At 35.2% G+C, this 16,595-nt stretch overlaps 1 protein-coding gene across 2 annotated transcripts in view; it reads right to left on the bottom strand.

The window, feature by feature from the left end:
- Positions 1 to 367: 367 nt before the first annotated feature.
- The window catches only part of Prkci (protein kinase C iota), a 68,900-nt gene continuing 52,672 nt past the window's right edge, over positions 368 to 16,595 (bottom strand). For both annotated transcript variants that reach the window (XM_046422956.2, XM_058572265.1), the window contains exons 15-18: positions 15,316 to 15,395; positions 13,798 to 13,887; positions 10,881 to 10,996; positions 368 to 2,684 (exon numbers count right to left, since the gene is read on the bottom strand). In XM_046422956.2, the coding sequence (XP_046278912.1) occupies positions 2,597 to 2,684; positions 10,881 to 10,996; positions 13,798 to 13,887; positions 15,316 to 15,395 (374 nt within the window). In that variant the 3' untranslated portion in view covers positions 368 to 2,596. The remainder of the gene's footprint in view (positions 2,685 to 10,880; positions 10,997 to 13,797; positions 13,888 to 15,315; positions 15,396 to 16,595) is intronic.

Genomic DNA, 16,595 nt, shown 5'->3' with positions numbered 1-16,595 from the left:
GCACATTTTAACACACCTTATTCTGACACAAATTTTTGACATGGTGCATGATAAAAACAATCCACTTTTTATGGGTATCATATTTTATTTGAAGTTTTTAATGTAAAAAAAAAAAAGGTATACAAATACAGATTACATTATGATGACCAAGGCAGTACTCTACATGACAAAAGTCAAAACAAAACAAATTGATAAAGTAATTGTACCGGCACAGAATGAGCAGAATATACCTGATGTCCAATCTAGGCTGCATATGCATAAAATGATCTGACCACATGCTTATGCAAAATGAATTATTTCCTAGAACACAAATACACCAACCATTCTGACTATCCACTGCCTGATTCCCCTGGTGAGTATTTTGAGAGAAATTCTACATAACACAAAAAGAACCGGCATGGCACTTAAAAGACTGCAAAAAAAATAACACAATTAAAAATATTTGTAATGTAATTCTGTATAAAATATACACAGTAAATCTTATTAGTTAAAAAAGGATTTTAAAATAAAAGATTACCCTGAATAATGGTTAAAACTATATCATAGAAAAATGCTCATCCTTTGTGTATTATTGGTAGAAAACTGATAGCTTTTGTTGCCAGGCAAGGTGGGGAAGATACCTAACTTGAAATCATTCATTTATAATTTGTTTAAAAATGTAGACAGGTTATACCTTGCCGTTTGCTCTTTATTTACAAGGAATGCTCTTTCTAATATTTAACCACAGGACAAAAAAAAATTTGAAGAAATTATTTTTCAAAATGAGGTCCAAAGGCCCAACAAAATTCTAAGTTGGCCCCTGCATTTTAAACAAACTCCCTGGGTGATAATGCCACATTCTAAGCTTCCCTAAGGGAAACAGCACCACTTAAAAGCAAGACCATGAACATTCTGGTGCAATATGTCAGAATTCCCTATATAAGTTTATGACATGAAGTGAATACTGATTTTTGTTTTAAAACAAGTTTCAGGTATTAAGAGAAACATAAACACCTCTCAAATGAACATGCAAATGTATATAAACATTTTCCTTTGAGGTTTTCACTGCTTTCAGACTTATTTATTTGAAGAAAGGAGAATGTGTGACCAAAAACTGGAATATTACATTTCTAATGAAATGTAGTATTCAGAGACAGAGAAATTTATTAAATGTCTATAAATTTTAAATCATTCTAAATTAAAAAAAATTAAAATTAGATAGCTTCCCTAAAATTACATTTTACCAAGATTGGACAGGTATTTATTTAGATGATTATGGTTACTTTTTTAAAGCCCCTTTTCATAAAAATGATATTTAAAATAAACAACAGAAGGATGCTATATCTGGCACCTCTTCAAATACTAAGTTGCTAAACACCAATATTAATAAAAAAATATGAAAAACTCTGCTCCTGAAATGTATTCTACTTTGTATTACATGTATTAGTTACTAAATAAAAACTCAGTTAAAGAGAGAGAACTGTGATAAGTTTGAGTGTATGTGTGGCTCTAAACATTTATTCATGTTTACTGGTTTCTTTTTATTCTGTATTTTATTGAGGATTCCATAAACATGACCCAAAAGTACCAAAAATGTGGTTTTGGGGGAAGAAACTAGTGAAGTTAAGACATTCTACTTAGAAGATAAATTAATTTCCTATATACTAAATAAGGAACAAATATTATACATTCTGCCTCCACCGAATACATGGAATGCTTTTACAAGTTTGGTAACAAATGAGTGCCTCCTCATTATTTAGATCATAAAGAATAACTGCAGGATTCACTCTCCAGTAAGAAATAAATATTACCATTGCACTTTTCTGTATCTACTTTAAATGTCTATTATTTTCCTTTCTATATACCTAGCAGTTTTCCATTTGACTGCATTCTGTGTCTTTTGAACACATATATTAACATTAAGTTTTCACTAAAAGGATAAGCTCAAAAACTATCTCTTATTGTTAAAAAAAATAAAATTAAAAATCATTTGTGCCAGTGTTTCAAAAATAGCTAAAGATTTGGAATCTGATTCTTAATATGTCTACTTTTTAACTTAGAGGAATCTGTAATGCCCAATTCTAAGGAAATGTCTTTTATTACCAATTTAGTAATTGTTGCCTTAAAAATTAATAATTATCCAAGACAACGAGAAATCTTATAGTTGAATGTTAAACATAAAGAACTCTGAAACTAACAGGTAATATAAAATTTGCTGCATTTTGAATTAACCTTTTATTCCAAATTAACAGAGAATGACGAAAATTGTGAGGAGCTTATGATGTAATCCCACTATGTGCCTTAATGCAACAGATAATTTGTTTTAAAATAGTGGTTATTTCCTTTAAATTAAAAAGGTAATTTCATTACTCATCCGGCCTCTGAAGATTCAATCCAACTAAATTTTGACATGATTGTCTGAAAGCTAGTTTTATTTTTTTTCAGTTATATTTAAATGTAATAAATTTATTCTTATAGTCTATAAGATATTGTTGTTTTTTTTTGGGGGGGGGGAGGGGTGGCAAATATAAAATGGTTAGTTGTATCCAGGCTGGTAACAAGCTTATCCATGCATTAAATGGCAACATAAGGAGAAAGCACAGTTGAAAAATGAGGATCAGACACATTCTTCTGCAGACATCAAAAGAGGATTGATATACTCAAAACCTTCAAATTCAGACTGATCAATCTTCCTCACAATGTCACTGTTAAAAGAAAAATAAATTTATTTTCATCATAAGATTTTCAACCTTTAATTTAAATGATAAAATTTAAATATAAAACATAGGACTAATTATATACATTGTGGAAAAAATCTATAAGTTCTTAGATTCATCCCAAAACATTTCTAGAAGAGTACTAAAACCAAAAAAAAAAAAAAAAAGGCTAATAATCCCACAAGCAGACTCAGAGCCAAAAGGTAGTTCAAAATTGGACTGGGAATAAAAAAGTACAAGTTATCACAACTCCAATTAATCTTAAACTTTTGACCTGAACAACATTCTTAATTAAGGTGAACATTCAGATCTGAATTAGCATCCAGTTTAGTAGTCACCTCAACAGCAAGATGGAAGATGGTGAAGAGAAGGCCCAGAAGAAGTTAGCCAAAAGGAAAAGGCAATAGGAACAAGTACATTGAGAGACCTGGAATAAGGAGAGAACACCACAGGGAGAAATTGGGTCACAGAGGGCAGAGGTTGGCATTCAGTTACACTGGGTTTCTAGTTTAATATACCTTAACAGTAATACTATCAAACATTTTAATACCTAAACATACATAATGCACCACAGAGCACAAAGTTATAGAAGGTACAACCCCCTCCTTTAAAGAGGCAGGGGTAAATCAATACACTGGAAAGCCATGAGAGAAAGCAGTACCTGTTAAATTTCATGCATGATAAGCAAAGTCCTATTCTAGCCATAGTTCTAAAGAAAGAGGTGACTTCTAATTGAAGAAATCAAGGACGGCAGCATTCATCCTACACACACTAATAAATGGAATTATGCAAGATAATGGTAGGTCTGGAAAAAGGCAAGTAATTTATTAGAGCTGGTGCACAGCAATAGAAAGTTGTTAAATGGCAAATGATGCTGGAAGGAAGACAATGGTGAGATTGAAAAGTCAGTGATGTTTACATTAGGAGTTTTGCCTTGATTTAGCAAAGATCTAGTTGTATTTTATATTTCACATCTGAAAGATGGGAAAAGTTCAGTAAGTAAAAACAATGGAGGAATATATAAGCATGAGCAGGGAAAGTCAAAGAGAGCTCAAAGATGTTCACTACCAGGGAATGGTAAGTAACTGAGATTGATCAGAATGTCATTTGTTAAATGAGAGAGATGGCTAGAGTCAAGCTGGAGCGGATGGGGAAAGCTTTCAATGCTAGCCAAGAGAATAGATGTTATCTGGCAATGCAGGAATTAATGAAGGCTGCTGATTAAAGGGCTTGAGAATTGGAATGGTATTTCATGGGGCGAAATAATAAGAATAGGCTGCATAGTAAAGGTGTGAAGGAGCTCAATTAGGAAGCTGGTACAACTCTTGGTATGACTTGAGTAACACTGGAACTGGAGGGTTATGGAAATGGAATGAGAAAAGGCAAGTGATGAAGCAAAGGAAAAACAGAGATTTAGTAATGCAGTATTACATAATCTGTTAAGGAAAAAGAGGAGGCAACAATCACTGACATTTTGAATTGGAATGACAAGAAAACATGGGAGGCACAGTGAGTAGAAATCAGTAAATAACACAGAATTTATTGGTAATAACAGAAAAAGAGGCCATAAAAATTCATTATTTTTTTGACTTTGATATATTTTGACATCTGACAAACTGGGGAGATGTAGATGGAAATGCAGCTCAGGAAGAGAGATCAGGGCAGGGGCTAGATGCTTCAGAGACCATCACTCATTTATTCTTCACAGTAACCTTGTGAGGTAGACAATTTGAGAAAAAGCAGGCTCAGAGAAGTTATGCAATTCATACCCAAGGTTACCCAGTTGGTAAAAGGTGGTATCGGGATTCAAACTCCTATCTTTTGATTAAATCCAGTGTTCTTTCCAATACACAATGCTGCCACAGAATGATATGCTACCTCTCTCTCTCTTCTAGTAGATAAGAAGCTTTTTGTGAGATTGAACTGTTTGGTTATCACTGAATATATAGTACTTAGAATAGTGCCTTTTGCTTAATAGTCATTTGTTAATTTAGCTAGGAGTCTTTTAAAAAGCTAGTATCCATGCTACAAGGCTAGCTGAAATCTCCAAGGTACATACTGCATAGAGCAAAGGGTATCATATGTTGAGAGGCACAGTTTAGTAGGAATGATGCCTGGCATTTTGCTAGAGGGAATGGTTGAAAGGTGACCCTGCTCCAGGTGACCCTGCTCCGGGATTAGGGCGGATCCTGGGGGGGTGGATTAGGGCGGATCCTGCTTGGATTAGGGCAGATGCTGCTGCCTTGGGCGCCCGCTACTTTGGAGTTCCCGTTGAGTTCTCACGGGGTTCCGTGAGAATTGGCACACGGAGCCCGCGGAGCCGGTGCAGGGAATGTGTTCCCGGGAAGTGTGTGTAGAGTGCCAGTGAGAGTTCTGGAATAAAGAGTTGCTGTTTGAACCTACAAGGCTTTGTGTCGGCTCGGTTATTTGTGCCCAGCCAGATTGCGGCATTTGGTGGCCCATATGGGGAACGCCTGAAGCTTGGAGGTAAGTGAAATTGCTCGCCCCCGAGGAAGAGCAAAAAAAAGGGTGACCATTTCAAAAAACAATGTGTTCTTGTTTTGATTTATTTTGTTTTTATTTCAAGTTGCCTGTCCCTAGAACTTTCTCAGGCAAACTGGGGAAAATGGTTGGCTCAAAGTTTGAAGTTGTTCGCCCCTGAGGAAGAGAAATTGTTAGAGGAAGGAGGCATCCCAGTAAGACCAAGAACAGTTAGGACATATGTTGATACAATACAAAAATGTAGCCCATGGCTTTTTAAAGAGGAGTTGTTAAATATATCACAATGGGACCATCATGGTATCCTGTAAAAAGATTTTTCTTCAACAAGAAAGAGATGGCTAATTCTGTTTACTACACTTGTCTAAGATCTTGGTTTTTACAGACATCTGATTAATTTACAAAGCTAAAGTGTTGAAACATCAACCACTAAATATAAAATCAAGTACTCTTTACTTATTAACTTCCATAAGGTAATATATTTAAACATTATGTGTGTTTTCATAAATTGGTAAATGGAAAAAAAGTTTAATATTGCTTTGTGTCTGTGTCTTTGCTGAAACAAGGTTACTAAGAGTTAAGATTCTATCAGGTGTAATTTATATACAAAGAGTATAAGAAGTTTCAGTTGGGTTTCAATTATAGTATTATAGTACCATAAAAAAAACATGAAAGTATTTCATCTCATTAAAGTGGAGTAATTTGTCTAAATCAGAAATTTTATAAGGGTTAACGGCTAGAAAAGAGATATAAAAAGATTCAAGATGTGGAAATATATTTTAATATAAAAGGTTAAAGAAAAAAGAAATGTTTCTAGATGAGATAATCTTTTTGTGGTAAAATAAAAAGTTGTAAAATGTCTAAGTAAGTTACAAAAGGCTTTAAAAGGTTAAATTGAAGGTGGTTAAGATGCCTTCATGGTGGAGGAAAGATTGCATCATTCGAAGCCTAGTTAATCTTAAAAGCATTACTTAAAAAAAAAAAATGAAAATGGGAAGATAATAGGATAAAAGATATTTGGATAAAGAAGATTAAAAATTTGAAGTGGAAAACTTTAAAGACAGAAGTACAGAAAGGTAAAAAAAAGATAGAGAAGATGTAGAAAGAGAAAAGATGCAGGAAGACAAAAATTTTAAACCCACAAAATAGGAAACAAACAAACAAAAAAACTAGGAGGAAAAAAAGCAACTAAGAGTAAATGTACAAACCTTAGAAAAAAACTAGAAGATAGAAACAAGATAAAAAATGTTTAAAAATGTCAAATAAAGATATTTCAGATAAAAAATACAAAAAGCTAAGACAACTATTAGATACAGACATTCAAGATAGAAAAAGGTAAAAGAGAGAAGTTTAAAGTCAAATATTAGATAAAATAAAAGAATAAGGAGATTATTAGTAATTTTTTCAAAAAGCCCATCAACTTTAATTTCTGGTGGTGCAGAAATTAGAAGTCTCAGATGAGGCTGTTAAAATTTATAGACAAGAGCCAATTTAGAAAACATTAAACTAGAAGGAAATTGGTTTAAAACCACATCAAAAAATTAAGAGGACTAAAGTAATTCTAAAATCTAAGGCAAAATGCTTTTGGAAGACTTGAATTTAAAAGGATCTTTAAATTTCCAAAGGATGCATATAGGATATTTTAGAACATCATCCCTGAAGAAAAATCAGTTAATGTTTTACTTAACAGGAATCCCATACAATCCACAGGAACAAGGCATAGTTGAAAGAGCTCATCAAACTATTAAAATGTACTTATTAAAGCAAAAAGAGGGAATTGGAAAGGGGTATATATCCCCCAAAGATAAACTTAAAATAACCCTTTTTACTCTAAACTTTTTAAATTTGGATTCATCAGGGCTTAGTGCTGCGGAAAGGCATGTGTGTCCAAAAAAATGAACATAAGTCCAAGGTACTTTGGAAGGATATTCTAACAGGACAATGGAAACGTCCTGACCCAGTGATTGTCTGGAGTCGGGGGTCTGTTTGTGTGTTTCCACAGGGAGAACAGCAGCCGATTTGGATTCCAGAGAGATTAACTAAAGCGATTTCTACAGACCAAAAAGAAGATGATTTGGCTCAAATCCATAACAGCTGATATTCAGAACTCCAGTTTGGCTATTCTTACATCTGTGACAGTGATTCTCCCACACCTGGAGTCTAATGAATAATGAACATCATTAAAGCCTATTTCAAATGTAAAAAACCTTGGGGCTTGCTTGTGGGAATACCTTCAAACCCATATGCAAGTTACAGGAAGAAGGATGGGATATCATAAGAAGAGTCAAACCCAGGTGGTAACCAGGATGCTTTTTTTCAATATCTATTTTATTATTGCCTTTTCCCACATCATGAAGTTCTATTTTATTTTTTGAGCTCATACAGACCTAGGTTAATGTTTTACTGATCAGTTCTATTTTTTGACTGTGGAGTTTTTAAACATTGCAATGGAGATTTCGCCTGTGTAAAGCTACAAGGCCTTTACTATTGTCTTATGTGTTGTATGTTATGTGTGCACACTTTTGTGTTGTATGTCTGTATGTGCATATGTCCATATATATGAGGAGCGCTCATGGAAAAAATGGATCCGAATATTTTTTTTTTAATTCACGTATTTAAATGGTTTAATTTAAACTGGGTAAACAGCAGTTGAGGATTGTTTTAATATGTGAACAAAAAAGGAGGTTAACAGATCTGTTTGTTTACTTTTACCTTTACTTTTCATTATATTTAATAATTCCGTTCAGGATAATGTAAATTGTTTAGAAAATTGCTTTTTTTTTAGTGCCTGCAGGAATGTTACATAATTTTTTTTAGCCATCATTGCCAGAATTCCTATCTTCATCCCAGTGCCGGTGAAGACAAAGATAAAACCAAACTACAGTTTCTTCGATAGCTATCACAGTAAACTGCATAAACTGATGCATCAATGAATAATAATTCAACAAGTGATGCTCAATCAAGGAGTTGATTTACTTTGGGAGGAAATGGACATATTAATGGATTCCTGCTGGGAGCCATTAGCCAAGTAGGTATGACAATTTCCTTGCCAGCGTACCCCATGTTGCTTAGTGGAAGGACTCATGGAAATAGGACATTTTGCAGTGACATTGCATGTAGGTGACCTTGCTCAAGGACCAGGGCGGATTAGGGTGTTCCCGGTTTAGGATAATCGGGTTTAGGGCGTTCCAGGTTTAAGATTATTCCTGCTGGGAATAGGGCGTATCCTGCTGCCTGAGTTCCCCTTGAGTTCTCACGGGATTCAGACAGTATTTTTTGGGAGATAGAAGCCCAGTGGAGGTGAATTTGGGCAGAGAACGTGGATTTCCCCAGAACGTGATTGTAGACGGCTGGTGTGAGTTCGGGAATAAAGAGTTGCTATTTGAATCTACAAGCTGTGTGGTGGCTCGTGATTTTGTGCCCAGCCAGACTGCGGCAGATTCCTCTGCTTTAAACTGCTTGCAGAACTTGCCTGGACTATGTATCACTTGTATGCATTGTGAACTATCTGTTGGTGCAGTGAATTGCGGTAGTGCTGGGGTATCTTTGCTGATGGTGTCATCGGTGGTACAATTTTTCCAAAAAGAGCCATCATTTGGCTTGGTGCCATGGCATTTTGCATCCTCCTCCCTTTCTGCTTGTGATGGTCTAAAATTTGGGGGCCAACAGAGGTGAGGCAAAGAACCTCACCGCCCCCCCACTGGTACCAAGGCCAAATTTGGGAGCCAACAGAGGTGAGGCAAAGAACTTCACCCCCCCACTGGTGCAAAGGCCTATCCACAAGTATGGCTGTATGCTGGACCAGTAGCCAATGACAGGTAAGATCCAATTACAATGGTACCAACCTAAGACAGGAGGCTGACGCCTTGAGGTCAGCTCATCCGATGACCGGTAAGGACCATATGTAGTATTGGACAACCTAAGACAGGCACTGTCCCTAAGCCACATGCTTGTTGTTTAATTAAACAGAAGCGGGGGAAGATGTTGAGAGCCACAGTTTAGTCGGAATGGACGCCTGGCATTTTGCTAGAGGGAATGGTTGAAAGGTGACCCTGCTCTGGGATTAGGGCAGATCCTCCAGGACTAGGGCGGATTCTGCTTGGATTAGGGCAGATGCTGCTGCCTCAGGCGCCTGCTACTTTGGAGTTCCCGGGTTGAGTTCTCATCTCATGGAACCCAGTGGAGGGAGTGTGTTCCCGGGAAGTGTGTGTAGAGTGCCAGTGAGAGTTTGGGAATAAAGAGTTGCTGTTTGAACCTACAAGGCTTTGTGGCGGTTCGGTTATTTGTGCCCAGCCAGACTAACATAGAACCATGGAGCAGCCTGGTCTCAAAGGGAAAGGAAAAAATATGACAAATAAGTAGTTGCTGAGATGAAGCAAAACCAGCGTGGGCAGCACTACCTAAGGCAAGGCTCTGAGTTTCAAGTACCTTATAGATATCAGGATAGATGAAGACTGACCAAAAAGTGCTTTGTAATTTAGAAATTAAGATGTCAATTTGACTTGTTGGCAGCAAGAAAGTACAAAGACAACCTCTATTGACTACTCTGAAGAGACAGAGATACTGCTTGTTTATTTTTCTTTCACCATGAGCATTCATTAATTATTCTTTTTAAATGTTTGAAAAGAAAATATGAAAAAAAAGTATTCTGGTTCAAAGAGGGGTTATGATTTAGGGGTAAAATCAGGATACCTGAGCAAGTCTGTAGGTAGAGGGAAATAAACTAGAAATATACAAATCAAAGGTGGAGCAGTTAGGTAACTGACAAAATGAAATCCCGGAAGCAACTAAGAAAATAAGTCTAGGAAAACAGAAGGAGCATCCCTCACAAAACAGGGCCTTCCAAGAGGATGGAACAAGAAAAAGGCTGAGAAAAGTGGAGAGCAATCCTGAGATAAGGTGATCTAGACACTGCTGAAAAGGGAGCAAACTTAAACCAGAGAGGTCTAAATTACTGAAGTCAACTTAAGGCAAGGTTAATCCATTAAGAGTGATAGAGATAGGGGTAGGAATGAAGCCTTCTAAAAAATATAAACCATTTGGAACAGCTGCTGTGAAGAACATGATAAGAATGAAGATATAAGTGAAGTGACTACCAACCAAATGGGCCTCCTTGAGTTTACAGAGAATGAATCTGTAATGACAGCTAAATGATCAAAATGTCCACAAATTATTCTAACCTATATTTTTAAAAGATGCAACATAAACAAAAACAAAACAAAAAAAAAACACTGGATCACTGCTGGCTAAATTTGATAATGGTATAATTTTTTTAAAGTAACAGAAACCCAGACAAAGATGCTCATCATCAAAATGGGGAACAGTGCAGCACAGTGGAAAGAGCAGAGGCCTCAGTCAGTCAGATCTGGGTCTGAATCCTGACTCTGCCACCTGACAGCTGTGTAACTTTGCTTAACCTCTCTGAGTCTCGGTTTCCTCATCTGTAAAATGAAGATGACAATACCTAGTTTACAAGGTTGTTGTGAGAATTAGGATAATGCATGTAAAGCAAAGAAAGAATAATGACAGTTACTATTATAGTTGATAATATATAATGAGTTCAAATATCCAGTAACCTACTGGCTACATGAATTATAGTATAATCTGATAATAAAACATTGTGTAACCATTAAAAATGGGTTTTCAAAGAATTTTAAAAATATTTCAGTATATAGAATTACTTACTCATCATCTGGAGTGAGCTGTACAGGTTCATTAGTAAACTGAGAATCAAAGTTGTCCAAGCCAAATTCTCCAGAAATATTTGGTTTAAAGGGAGGTACCACCTGCTTTTGTTCCATCTAAAAAGACATATTAGATGACAGCTCAAACCTACATTCTTAGAAAAATTCCACACCTAAATTTTTCCTCTGCTCTGATGTTTCCCTAGGCACAGTTCTAAATACACACACACACACACACGTATTCACACACGATATATATACATACACACATATGCATACATACATACATAATTTTTTTTTATGGTACCAGAAATTAAACCCAGAGACACTATACCATTGAGCTACAACCTCAGCCCTTTAAAAAAATGATTAAAAAATGTTTGAGACAGGGTCTCACCAAGTTGCTGAGGCTGATCTCAAATTTGCTATTCTCTTGTCTTAGCTTCCCAAGTCCTTGGGATTATGGGCATAGGCCATTGTCCCTTGCTCTATATGATAACAACAACAATGAACATAATTTGCAAATTTGAACATTAATATGAGCCTCAACAATATTATGACCTGTTCTTATTACATTAATATTATAATTGTTTTAGTTGCGAAGATTTTAAAAAAGCACTTGAGACAAAATCTTGGAGTAGTTTTGATTTGCATTTTCTCTAATTACTAAAGATGTTGAACATTTTTTCATATATTTATTGATGGAATGTATATCTTCTTCTGAGAAGTGTCTGTTCAGCTCCTTAGCCCATTTATTGATTGGGTTGTTTTTTTTTGGTGTTGTTTTTTGAGTTCTTTATATATCCTGGAGATAAGTGCTCTGACGTGTGTGTGGCAAAAGCTTGCTCCCAAAATTAGATTCTGTGTTCACCTCCTTGTTTCTTATGCTGAGAGGAAGCTTTTTAGTTTGAGTCCACCCCATTTATTAATTTTTTTCCCAAGAGTCTTTTTATAAGAGGAGAATATGTTTATCCCAGTCCATAAAAAGCAAAGATTAAATATCCACAGGAATATTTATACTCTGATGGTGTGTTATAAATCCTGAATAAAATATAAGGCAAGACTGATAATTTTCATGGCTTTATGTCTTCCTGACTCTATATGCCACGGGTGTTTGGTATCCTGGGAAGAGCTGAGAAGTTCTATTTTACTCTTCCCTTTGCCTGTCTTACTGAGCTCTCATGGAAAAGAGTCAGTTCATTTATTGGAAAGGGTCAGGTCCGTTTATTAATTCTTGATTTTATTTCTTGTGCCTTAGGAGTCTTGCTAAGGAAGTTGGGGCCTAATCCAACACATTGAAGATTTGGGCCTACTTTTTCCTCTATTAGGCACAGGGTCTCTGGACTAATTCCTAGGTCCTTAATCCACACTGAGTTGAGTTCTGTGCTGGTGAGAGACAGGGGTTTATTTTCATTTTGCTGCAAATGGATTCCAGTTATCCCAGCACCATTTGTTGAAGAGGCTATCTTTTCTCCACTGTATGTTTTTGGCACCTTTGTCTAGTATGAGATAACATATTTATGTGGGTTTGTCCCTGTGTCTTCTATTCTGTACCATTAATCTACATGTCTATTTTGGTGCCAGTACCACGCAGTTGTTACTATGGCTTTGTAGTATAGTTTAAGGTCTGGTATTGTGATGTCTCCTGCTTCACTCTTCTTGCTCAGGATAGCTTTGGCTATTTTGGGTCTCTCTATTATTTTTCCAAATTAATTTCATGATTGCTTTTTCTATTTCTATAAGGAATGATGTTAGGATTTTAATTGGAATCACACCAAATCTGTATAGTGGTTTGGGTAGTATGGCCATTTTGACAATATTAATTTTGTCTATCCAAGAACATGGGAGATCTTTCCATCTTCATACCAGTCCGAATTGGCAGTTGTCAAGAATACACACAACAAAAAATGTTGGTGAGGATCTGGGGGAAAAGGCATACTCATACATTGGTGGCGGGACTACAAATTGGTGCAACCAATCTGGAAAGCAGTATGGAGATTCCTTAGAAAACTTGGAATGAAACCACCATTTGACCCAGCTATCCCACTCCTTGGTCTGAAGGACTTAAAATCAGCATACTATAGTAACCACAGCCACATCAATGTTCACAGCAGCTCAATTCACAATAGCTAAACTGTGCAAGCAACCTAGATGCCCTTCAATAGATGAATGGATAAATAAACTGTGGTGTATATATGTATATATACACAATGGAATATTACTCAGCATTAAAAGAGAATAAAATGATATTTTCAGATAAATGGATGGAGTTGGAAAATATCATGCTAAGTGAAGTAAGCCAATCCCAAAATAACAAATGTCGAATGTTCTCTCTGATAAGTGGATGCTGATCCGTAACGGGGAGGGGGGGAGGTATGGGAAAAATGGAGAAACTTTGATTGGGCAAAGGGGAGGGAGAGGAGGGAAGGTGCAGGGGGTAGGAAAGATGGTAGAACTGAGACGGATATTACTACCCAAGGTACATGTATGACCCAAGGCACATATGATGTGATGCTAAATTGTGTACAACCATAGAAATGTAAAGTTGTGCTATAATTGTGTACAATGAATTAAAATGCATTCTGCTGTCATATATACCTAATTAAAATAAATTAATTTTTAACATTTCAATAATATTTTTAAAAAAGCATTTGAGAGAGTTGTTTTCAGTTGTTTAAACTGTGATACATGAGGGCGTGGTTGTAGCTCAGTGGTAGAGTGCTTGCCTAGCATGTGTGAGGTACTGGATTCGCTCCCAGCAACACATTAAAAAAATAAATTAAAAAGATATAAAAAAAAAAATACAGTAACATTAAAAAACTGTGACATATGAGTTTTTCAACACTCTTTTAAGACAGTAAAATTTGGCCCAAGGTATCAATAAAACCTAATACAGAAAACAATAAAAATTTACATACCATATCCCAATCAACATTTCGAAAGAATGGATGCCCCTGTATATCAGCAAATCCTGTTTGAGGATGACAACCCAATCGTTCCTTTGGGTCCTATGGTAGGAAAAAAATGTTCTAAGAATTAGGTAAATGTCATGCTTCAAAATAATTCAATTTTGTGACCACAGTTTCCTGCCTATTAATTGATATCTTATTTCTGAAATTATCTACCTTTTATTTCTAGAAAGTACAATACTAGACCCAAGTTGAATTATCCAGACTTTGTGACATGTAAGATTTCCTCGGTGCTCTTATGTCACTGAAGTGGAGAATGGTCACCACTCCTCGCTTAAGAAAAAGTGGGAGGAAAAGAGACTAGCAGCATCATTTGAGCAGCAACCAGTTGTTTCTTTGACATGGGCTAGTGTCAATCGAAATATGGAAACCACCAAACTTCATAGGTTTATTCTTAGCTCAATTTTAAAGGTATATGCTGTAATTAAAACAACAAAGCATAATTTGAGTAAGACAATGATATAACCATTACCTGAATCACTGAAGTAAAGGAGTCTACAAATTATGAAGTCTTGGATTATTTATTACTATGAATGAGAACATGTTCCTGTTTTTCTTTTTGACAAAAAACATTTTATTTTACATATTAACCCTCTCACTTTCAATTGTTCACTTTATGAAAGATTAGGTTTCAAGTTTAAATCTTTCCTCACATAATATATTTATTTAAAACAAGTTCTTCAATTTCTGATTTTATTAAAAATTCATCATTAGTTAAAAAATTAAAAATAAATAAATAAAAATAAAAAATAAACACAGAAGAAAAACATTAAAAAGTTTTAAAAAATTAAAAATAAATACATATTTAAAAACTAAACATAAAAGCAAAACATTAAAAAAATTCACCATTATCTTACCTGTTTATCTTAGTAGGTAAATGCACACCAACTTATACTCATTAAAAGTAGAATTTATCATTACCAAAAGTTGCAACCTTAGATCCTAAAACTTCTCTAGCCCACAAACTGCAACAATTAAATCATGTTCAGATTTTTAGGATAGGATTTCATTTCTTCTAAATTTTATCTAATTATAGGGTTTTCAATATAACAATTTATAGGGAATATTACTGCCCAAGTGCTCAAAAAGTACATGATAATGAATAAATTCTGTGGATAATAACAGAAAAAATGGGAAAATATTTTAAAGTACAGTTGTGGCTAACTCCAAATATTAAATTCTTCCTTTACTGAGTATATGGTATATACACACACATGTATAAAACATACATTAAAAAATTCATAAGTAACATGTAGCTGGGGGTAAATTACACTGGCAAAGTAGAAAGGAGAAAAATCATCTTAGGAGTTAATGCTGTCATTTACTCTTTGGTTAAGAGAGGTATTACAGACATAACTGAAAAAGTTGCATACCTTGTTTGTTTGGAAGTTGCCTAGGCTTCTTTCTCCTTACTGGTTTGATTTATATAGAAACAAAACACAAAAGATATTTACACACAAATTTTACCTTGTTCAGAAAACTCTTCAGGACACTTGCAGCTTTTACAGACAGAGAACGTGGAATGCGAATTTGTTTTTCCAAAATAACTAGAAAGATAAAAATCATAGCATTGTGTTGAACCTTTACATATCTTTGATTTTTTAAGTTTTTGTTTTGAGATATTTAAGGCACTGCAACAATAAAAATAAGATATTACATACCCAACTAAACCACTTTTGTACTTCCATTACCTCTCTCTCCTCGGATATGGCCTCTAATTTAAGCACTTTAGTATCATTTATGAGAATGTTTTATTCTTTGATGACTTTATTGTGCCTCAGTTTCCTCACCAGGAAAATAATACTTACTTTGAAGATTTTTTATTAAGTTTGAAGTAGTTAATATTTATAAAATGCTTCACATATAATAATCACTTTTATTAAACAATGCCAAATCATTCCCCAAAGCTATTGTGTCAATTTTTACTCCCACCAGCAGCGTCTGAGCATTCCAATTTTTTTATACCTTCGCTGACACTGATTGTTATCAAACGTTAAAATTTTTGCCAAATGTATGAAATGGTAGATCATTAATTTTTAAAAAAATATTTTTATTAATTATTGATGGGCCTTTATTTACTTATATGTGGTGCTGAGAATCAAACCAGTGCCTCACACATGCTAGGTAAGCACTCTGCCACTGAGCCACAACCCAAGCCCATCATTAATATTTTAATATACATTCCTCTAGATACTAGTGAAGTTGAAGGTCTTTTCACATATTCCATGGCCCATTTGGGTTTCTTTCTTTCTTTCTTTTTCCTGTACTGGAGATTGAATCCAGGGTCTTGAACATGCTAGGCTCTTTTAATTTTTTCTTTTGAGATAGGTCTTGTTTAGTTGTCTAGACTAGTCTTGATTTTGGGATCCTTTTACCTCAATTTCCTGAGTAGCTTGTATAACAGGTGTGTCCCACCATGTTCAGCTTGACTTTCCTAGTATAATAAATGCCTATTCATATTCTGTGATTGGTAATTATTAAATGCAGGATCCCATGGCCACACTTTGGACTATGTGTTAGGAGGCCTTTTTGCCTGTCCGTCATGCTCAATTCTTAGTACTTCCCATCATGAGCCTTCCCCTCCTCCACCTTCTGACCCCTCTTATCTTCTTGGTACTCTATGCCCCACATAATGTTTGTGAACTTATATCCTCAGCTTCAGGTTTCATGAATATGGTCCTCTCTAGCCATAGGATTCCCTCTTCCATATATGTTTGTGATATATCAGCTAATGGAATCATTTGCAA

The sequence above is a fragment of the Marmota monax genome, unplaced genomic scaffold (genome assembly GCF_021218885.2).
Source record: "Marmota monax isolate L192 unplaced genomic scaffold, Marmota_monax_Labrador192_F-V1.1 WCK01_AAM20220418_F8-fsc00110, whole genome shotgun sequence".
In the NCBI taxonomy this organism is placed as follows: domain Eukaryota; kingdom Metazoa; phylum Chordata; class Mammalia; order Rodentia; family Sciuridae; genus Marmota; species Marmota monax.
Note: the sequence above shows the minus strand (reverse complement) of the source record. Positions and strands in the feature narration are given on the sequence as shown.